The sequence below is a fragment of the Sesamum indicum genome, linkage group LG11 (assembly GCF_000512975.1).
Source record: "Sesamum indicum cultivar Zhongzhi No. 13 linkage group LG11, S_indicum_v1.0, whole genome shotgun sequence".
NCBI classification, from domain to species: domain Eukaryota; kingdom Viridiplantae; phylum Streptophyta; class Magnoliopsida; order Lamiales; family Pedaliaceae; genus Sesamum; species Sesamum indicum.
The window spans coordinates 2,285,594-2,295,369 of record NC_026155.1 but is presented as its reverse complement, the minus strand read 5'-3'; the positions used below and the strand labels follow the sequence as shown (position 1 = coordinate 2,295,369).

The 9,776-nt window shown below is 31.9% G+C and overlaps 1 protein-coding gene across 1 annotated transcript in view; it reads right to left on the bottom strand.

Moving 5' to 3' along the window:
* The window catches only part of LOC105173272 (probable carboxylesterase 9), a 927-nt gene continuing 790 nt past the window's right edge, over positions 9,640–9,776 (bottom strand). Inside the window, exon 2 of the mRNA XM_011094962.2 lies at positions 9,640–9,747. Coding sequence (XP_011093264.1) covers positions 9,640–9,747 — 108 coding nt within the window. The remainder of the gene's footprint in view (positions 9,748–9,776) is intronic.

Here is a 9,776-nt window from a genome sequence, read left to right as displayed (position 1 = left end):
TATATATATATATATATATATATAGTAAGAGAGAGAGAGAGAGAGAAATGCATGCAATTGTAGTACATGTGTGCATGCAGTAATGTTGTTTTCTATATTAATTTTACATATATATAATTATATGTGTGTGTGTGTGTGAGAGAGAGAGAGAGAGAGGGTTTGATTAGATCTTTATGGATGTAGCTTTTGTTCATTATTAAGTGCCAATTTTAGATAGTTGTTCTTGGTTAGTATATAGTAGTTTTGATATGCTCCAATTTAATTATCAAAATTCATATTGAATAAATATATGGATGTGGTTGTAATTTGAGCCGAGAGGGAATGACAAAATTGTTCTCGCCATATTTTGATACTTTTCAAGTGTTGTGTCTAGACAAAGAAATTTTTAGTTGGTGGTGTATTGCTCAAAATAATGGTAGTAAATCGGGGTACGTTGGGTTCAAGGGAGAGAAAAAGAAAAATAAAAGAGGGAGAAGAAGGAAAGAATAATAGTTTTTCTTCAAAATATTTGGTATGATTGGAAGGGGAGTAAATCTCAACTACTTTCATTTGTCTGGTACGAGAAAAACAGATTGAACTTTTTTTTTTAAATTTTACTGAATAACCTTCTTTTCATTTTGTATTAAAAAATAAGTAAATTAATATTGTACTAATATGATTTTAGTATATCAAAAATTTTAAAAATAATAAAAATATAAATCCAACAAGAACAAGAATATTTTTTATTAATAAAAATATTAATCGTTGACTTCGATGCAGTCGTTTTTCAATGATTTTGTTATCTTTTCTCTGACGATTATTTATAATATTATTAGTGGAAAGGAGAATATATATATATATATATGTGGGCAATAGAGTAAATAAGAATGAAGTATATACTTGTTTGTATTTTTGGCCTTATACTATCACTTTTTCGCGTAATTTCAGATGGAAACCAAATTGGACTCTAGAGGGTATGATACACATCAACTTTTACTTCCACTCCATCTCTTTCCCCTAACCAAAATCAAACTATTTTTTATGCATTCCTTTTTACTTGCACTTCTCTTATACTCTTCATTTTCAACCCCAACCAAATATATTTTTACTGTTATAAGGATTCAAGATATTTTCGGTCGTCACTTAGGTTATTCGTCCTTTACTTTCTAGAGAAGTGTTTTGGTCTTGAATTTTTATAATTTTTACGATTTCAGTCATTTTCTCACAGGACCACTAGCGAGGAGGGAGAACTCCAATGAAAAAATGGACTGGATCGCAAAATTTAAAAAGATGCAGGACCAAAATGATATTATAGAAAGCTAAAGGACAAAAATGCCAAATGACGTAAGTTACCAGATCAAAAATACATTTAAATTGTGCTAAAAAAATATTTGAGGTATATATTTATAGTGGCGAAACAGTGATAGTTGATCAACCAATGACCAAGACAAACGAAAAACATCGTAAAAGGCAAAACTACAACAAATATTGTGGCTTCCACCGTGACAGGGGGCATACAACCGAGGGATGTCATCACCTCCAGTGCAAAGAGAAGAGTAAAGATGAAGAAAATGAGCCTGAAAAAAAAAATAGGAACGCCCACGTATACCCCTCACTCGATATGTAAACTATAGCCCCCCTTAAACGCTACAAGAGGGGGAATATTAATTGGCGGAATGAAAGATAATTCCAAGAGGCAACTGAGCTTGCTCAAATTACAACTAAGTACATCATTTGCGGTGTCTGTGGCAATAAAATCATATATTCGTCCCAAGCGCTCCGTTTGGGCGGAGGGGAGGAGGGTTGATAATGTAGGCAAGCATTCCACATTGATTGCAAATGAAAAGTTTGAATGACTTAGCCCAAGGCCTCATCTCCTAGCAATGCAACTTTTCAAGATAAAAATGTGAGCTCATATGAGATCAGAGTGGATAATACTTCCTACAATGGGTCACTAATCCAGTCGCAAGCCACGTGATCATATATGGATGCACTTAGGAAAGAAGTAAGTTTTGGACATTTAAATGTATGATTAATTTAATTCTTTATGTCCTAAACTTATGAATATCTGAAAAATCACGAATTAAAATTGATTCTTTTTATTTGTTCAAACCAATAATCAACATTTTAGCTAATTTGTCAGTCTAGAACCAATTTTTCTAAAAGTTTTGCCTTTTACCCAAATATATATATGCTGAAACATACAAATACCAATACATGTCTAATTTGTAAGTCTAATTTTCATTTTTCTTTTTTATTTTTAGGTAGTGAAAGGAAGATGTGAAGATAGTGGGAGAAACTTTATATCACATTAAATCAATTATATTTTAAGTGTAATGTATTCGTTATAAAAATAATTGCTCTACACACTATACATAATACATCAATTATACGACAAGTATATTAAACTCTGAATTGCGATTTGCTTAGATGTTGCAGCACTAGTTTGAGCCATAATTTCCTAGAGAACACATAAAATTGGATGATTTTTTTTAGGATGATATATATAATATTAAATATACACTTTAATAGTCACAAATCATTAAAAATTTCGAAAACTATAACCCCAACATTTGTTTAAAAGAAAATCAAATACTAGAACTTGTCGATTTAGGCAGAATGATTCTTTTAATTTTTTTTTATTTTTTTTGACTGTAGTCAAAGTGAATGTGATTTTACCTCACCCTATTGTGCCTCTCATGTGCAATTTTTTCCTGGCTTAACACCATATTCCAGTCACCTGAGACTTTCGTTAAAAATTTAACAGTGATAGCTACTGTGCAAAATGTCATGTTAACGTGGTATTAAAATGGGAAAAGTATTATTTTAGTCCGTTAAGTATGCCTAATTTTAATTTTAGTCCGATAACTATGTCTATTTTTGTTTAGGTCCAGTAACTTACGAAATTTCTTACTTGTAGTTCTCTGGCAGATTTTCGGACAATTTTACCCCAATGAGTGCATATGAACTAAAACTGCCTTTCAAAAGTTGCATAGGGGTAAAATTATCAGAAAATCTGCCAGATGACTAAAAGTAAGCAATTTCGTAAGTTACTGGATCTAAACAAATATGGGAGTAGTTATCCGACTATTAAAATTAGGCATACTTAGCGAATTAAAATGATACTTTTCCCTATTAAAATACCTGTAGTGGACAAGTTTGGTACCATGGCTGCAAAGTGGCCTAAACTATAATATCAAATACGTAATTTCCTCTTAACTTTGATTTTAATTTTTTGCAAACTATATATTGTAGTTCTCTCTCTCTCTCTCTCACACACACACACACAAGGGCAATAAATGAGGCAAGATTGTGATAGTAATTCACTAGCTATCAAGGAATACTTACCTGATAAAGGTTGATGTGATCTAGTGGTGTTTCTATGGATATTCCATAAATGAAAAACCAATACACCTCTATAACTAGGGGTGGCGATAGAGTGCATTCGAGACCTGTTTAGTCCTGAGTTTCTTTCTATTCTCTTCATCCCACTGATAAGTGTCGAATTCATCAAAAGTAATTTTCTACTAATATTTTGTGTACATGATGAGTAGGATCGAATCTACAAAGTTTGATTATAAGTCAGTTCCTTTAAATAAAATAAAAAGGGGAAGGGGGTTGTTTGAAGTTTAATTAAAAGATAAAATTAAGGAAAAAGTATTATTTTAGTCCGCTAAGTATGCCTAATTTTAATTTTAGTCCGATAACTATGTTCATTTTATTTAGGTCCAGTAACTTACGAAATTGCGTACTTTTAGTCCTCTAACAGATTTTCGGACAATTTTACTCCTATGCAACTTTTGAAACGCAGTTTTAGTCCATATGCACTTATAAGGGTAAAATTGTCCGAAAATCTACCAGATGACTCAAAGTAAGCAATTTTGTAAGTTACTGGACCTAAACAAAAATGGACATAGTTATCGGACTAAAATTAAAATTAGGCATATTTAGCGGACTAAAATAATATTTTTTCCTAAAATTAAAGAGGATGAATAAATATAATTAAAAGAAAGATTTTTTTATTAAAGTCAAAGTCCACGTTTAATTCCACTATGATCATTGAATGATTAATGACAATTGTTCAAACAAAGAAATTGGTTAGGGTTATTTATATGACCTAACAATCTTACATTTTCTTACCTTTTCGTCAACCAAGGAACGTCTATTGGATAATTCCCTAATTAATGTATAGCCCTGAAAACGTCCACTAGATTTAATTCACTAACAACATTAGAAATTAAAGGCCCAATTCTAGTTAAAAAGTTTCTACGATGATTTATTTAAGTTATATTGTACATTATCCGTAACATAATTGGCTACTACAACACAATAAATACATGATCCGCTGTCATTAGTTATTGAACTAAACAAATAATTACGAATTCGCAAATTTAATTGGCTAAGAAAATAATATTGATAATGAACAATTGATCATATCATTCATAAATCAGATTATTTGAAAAAAAAAAAAACTTAATGAACAACACAAGTATCTAATTAAATAAAAGTATAAAGCAGATCTCACAATATCTAGAAATCAAACATTCACCGTAGCTTCAACCGAACAATAGACTAACATGATAATGAAAGAACACGTAAAAAAAATAAAAGTGGAATTCCATTAAAAAATCAGACTAAGTCAGGAGAAAATAGATAGATTGAAGGTAAGATGTTTACCGAAATTCGTGCACCATTCATCCTTTCTTCAGAGCAAAATTCACTCATTTCCTTTTGTTGTTGATTTATCTATTGTATTAAGCTTGCGTAAGCATGCAAATGACGTGTGCAATATATATTTTCATCAATTTTATATGTTTTATAAAATAAAATACTGATTAATGGATGAAATTAAATATTATCATGTATAAAATCGAAGTATTCAAGGTAATTTAAATCTTTTCTTGCCAACAAAAGAATCACATATTAAAATTGGTAATTTTATATCACGTCTTGTGATTAAGGAAATAAATCATATTGGCCAATCATATCGTGTGACAAATTAAGTAAATATGGCAAAATCTTCCACCCTATAACTATAAATAAAGGTGTTTCATCAGCAAGACACACAACTCAAAACACAAGTAAAGACGGGTCAAGAGGGCACTCAACACACAAAATTGAATAAACAATCAAGACAGAAGTAAGCGAGGATTCAAAAGTTTCAAAATCCTATCAAGTGAAAATTAAGAAAAATCCACGGCGTTCAAAACAAAATCAAGGCGTTCGTCATGAAAATCATCCAAAGCCAAAAATCTGATTCATGAAGAAGTTGAAAGATCTATAAATTAATGTTGTTAAGACACATATCCAACTTGGTGGAAGATGAAAGCATCAAATCTATCAAAAAATATTAAGGTCAAGTTAAGTTGACCAAATTTTGAACTAATTGGGTATACGAATGTCGAGATATCATATTTGGAACATAAGAGTAATTTTTTAATCAGGTGCATCATTGAATCAGATCATATAATTTTAAATCATATTATCATATATAATCAAATGGATACAGTCTTATATGTATTTAAATTTGATATGAATTCGGCCCAAGAATTTTAAGATATCCACCCAAACAACATAAGTTTTAGAATTTAAATACAACTTGTAATGATTTTTTTATACGGAATTGAATATTACCCAATTGAAACAGCTTTCCATACTATTATTCGCACGACCTTTTAAATAATTGGACTTCCCCTAAAGTTTTTTATTTTTTTGCCAAACGAATTCATTGGGTCGGTTTTTGGAACGACCTATATACAATAGCCGTTTCAAATTTTCAATTTCCCTCCACATTTTCAAACTGGCGCCAAAATTAATCCGCAAAAACTTTGAAACGACCATCATCACGTATATTTTTAATTGCTAGCGGTTCCAAATATTATTTTTTATTTTTTAAAAAAATAAAAAGTTTTTCATAAAATATTATAAATCTTAAATATTTCATTACAAAACACTGGATAATCAAGATATATCTTTATCAGTCTCGTAGTCCTCGAAGTTATCTTCATCATCCTCATTTTCTTCAATATCCTTTTGACCTTGTGGCGTTTGGGACGTTCCTGTTCCTTGTTGTTGTATCACAGAAAAATCAACAAAAAGTTGTATACCTCAGGATCAAGCAAGTCGTACTACCCGTGCGGCGCAAATCCGTCTGTGCACAGCCCTAACTGAACGTTATGGGATTCCAATGCAAAATCGGGATACATCTGGTTAAAATGCCTCCAAGCCTCTGCATCGGATGGATGACACATGAAATCCTCCTCTGTCTGATGTGTGGCATGCTACGTCATGTGTTGCGGAATTGCTCTTGGATCATACACCCTATGCAGACGGGGAGTAAGTGGCAAGTACCTAAGAACGGGATACAGGTACTTCTTGCGATGGAGGTTTCATTCCCTAGTCGGCTTGTACCTAGCGTCTCCACAAAACCTGCAGTATTTCACTGAATATCGTCCTTCCAGTACAACATGTACTCATTTTTACACGCATCAATCTTTTCAACGGGTAAACCCAAATCCCTTATTAACTTCTTCGTATTGTAGTAATATCTTGGCAGGGTGTATCGCGGAGCAATATATTATTAGCCACTGGGACAGTTGATCATATGTTCACTCAGAAAAATTGCCCTCAACCTTGATAGTCATCAAACCAGCAATAGTCGTCAACTAAGATTCAGCACATCCGCTTCACAATGACTGGTCAACAACGTGCACTACATCACAAAACAGTCAGGTAGGGGCCCCATCATACCACGAACTAAGACTAGCATCAACAGGACAAGACCTCATACCGTCATCAATCACACCCTCATGGTAAAAAGAAAAATAACCCAACCCGGTTGCATAAAAGACCAACCTCCACGCCCAATCCATCTATTGTTCATCACCCCTAGTGCAAATTACTCTCCTTTAGAGCAGTTGGGGTTTGCTCCTTTTGCATTGGAGGGGCAACCATAGCATCAAAGTACCCTCGCACCATCCGTTGCAATGCGAAAACTAATTATAATATTTTGGCATAAACCCGCACATACATAAGTCAAAATCGACATTGTCGGGTGTTTTGACTTATGCATTAACTCTAGTAAAGGTTTTATATATGGTAAGTGGAACGTTTCTTCTATTTTCGTAGTGGTCATTATAAAGCCAACACGACCGTGACAAATACCATTCTAAGTTTGTAGCAATCAAAACTTTCTAATGACCTTTGTAACGACCAGTGCAGATTATATATTTGGAACAGCCTTTTGATCATATTTTGGAACGGTAAGCTTTCGTAGAACTAAGCCATTCCAACATTTATATGCTATTTCAAAAGCCGTTCCACATTGTAATGATTGAATATTTGAAACGACTTTATGGATAAGGAACAACTTTTTAACTATTTTGCCGTTCCAAACCTATAAATCTTTTTAACCAAAAATATAACGTCAACAAATGTTTTCCATTCCAAAATTATTAGAAAGGCCATTCAAATTGGACTTGTCATATCATCACTAAAAAAGAAAAACGCGAAGTTTATGTGAGTAGGTCAAGCAAAACAAAATTTAGAAAGTATAGATGGCCTTAGGAAAATACGATCAGGATATGAAGATCACGAGCTATGAAAAAAACGAGCCACAACATTCCAACATACGACTTCTAAAGTTACTAATCTCCAATCTCTTGCTGACAAGACGGCTACGAACTCTATAAAAACATATGCTTTAAAGAAATAAATTCACCCCAACCCATATTCAATTGTCTAAAATCAAATACTAATATTTCTTCCTATAAATCACAAGGAAATAACCTCACCTGCCTCAACTATAATTCTTTGTTATATTTAACTCCAAACCAGTTAAAATTGTAATTTGGTATACCATCATAAAAATATTATTTACTACTAATTAAATAAAATTAATAAATAATAGTTCATACTCTATTTTTAAGTCATTAGTATTAATTTTACAAACATGGATAGTAATAATAAAAACGATTAGTTACATTTTACGGTCTGAACTATGTTCTTTTTTTACTTTGACATTTAAATTTTTTTTTTTGCAACTTACCGTTTTAATTTTATGAAATTTTGCAGTTTGCCATTTGTAGCTATTTTTAAGCCAAGTTTTTCATTGGAAAACAACACATGTAGTGAACATGTGATATTTAAATGTTACATGATGTGATGTTTCTGACATATGCACAGTATGTGATATTTTTCAGGTATAAAAATAGAAAAATAACGATCATATACGACAAAGTATAAATTTTATAAAATTAAAATGATAAATCGACAAAAAAAAAAATAAAATTAATTGTAAAGTATAAAAACAAGTCTAGCTCAAATGACGAAATGTAGTTAACCCGAATAAAAATGAAACAAAGGTACGAGCATTGTAAACACGAGGCCCACCCACTTGAAAAACATTTCTGAAAGATTTGCAATAACCATATCATCGTACAAAGGTACGATCTTACAAGGTACATGAATATGACGAACATCCACGAGTTAAGATCTTGGATGAGCTCTTGTCTCTTTGTTAAAATTTGAAGTGTGGGTAATAGAGTATATTGATGGCAATAAATTAGAGAAGAAAAAATTAAGTTTTATTCATCTAAAAACTCTAGTACTTTATTCATCTAAACTCTCTAGTTTTTTAATTACAGATATGTAAGACTATATATAAAGAATAGAGTCTTAGCTGAAGAAGAAAACTAACTCACTTTGAACTCTAGTTGGCAACAGACTCAACAAAAATTAAATACTGAAATACTAATAAAAAATAAATACTGGGAACAAAAGGATAAGTACGAGCAGAACTTAATAAGTATAGGCAGAACTTTCAACAGGCATATTAAAATAAAAGGGAAATCCCCACTATAAATAAGTCCATACTCCCACACACTTGAGGGGCAGATTCAACTACAAAGCCATCATGGTGAAAAGCGGGGCATTCGCTTACTTTTTTTAGGATTAAAGGCAATTTTTGTCCCTTAATTTAAGATCATTCTCGTTTTAGTCCCCTAAGTTAGTAAAGTTCCATTTTGGTCTCGTAAAACTGAAAAAATTTCAATTTTGATACAAATTTGATCAAAAAGTTGAGTCACTCGCTAAAAAAGGCATGTGACTTTTTAAATTGGGACTTGCATTGTGATTGGCTAAAAAAGATGATGTGGTGAAGATATGACCTGAAGTTAGGGGACTAAAACGAAAATGACATGAGGTTAGGGGACGAAAATTACCTTTAAACCCTTTTTTTTATTTTATTAGGACTCACACTCTTAAAATGGCTTCGATTACTAGAATATCGTAGCAAAATTCTTTATTTAGCTAATCTATTGGGAATTTTTCATATTTATAAATTTACCTACATCAGCCATCGATGAAAAAAATAAAATAAAACATTGAGCAAATCGCAATACTTTGTAATTTTCCCAAAATCCTATTCCCAAACTATTTAATTGTAATAATTTAGAATTTTACTAGAATAAATGAAGTATATTTAGAGTTTGTAAAAGAAAACAAACAAACAAACAAACATAATTTATTTTGTCTACATAATTTTCTAAATGTATTTGCGAACTAAACTGCAAACAGTCTGGGGTAGCTTTATATATATAATCACCACCGTTAATCCTTCAAAAGGCGTTAATCATGGCATGGGAAGAAGGAAACCAAATATCAAACAAACTCTTTGATGAAATTAAGAATGGCAGTTGCCCTCCTTGTGTCGATCAAATCAATCCCATGAAATCCGACGTCGTCGAACCGCGCGTCAACGCGCACTCCCTGGTTTACCAGCATATGAACTGAACAAA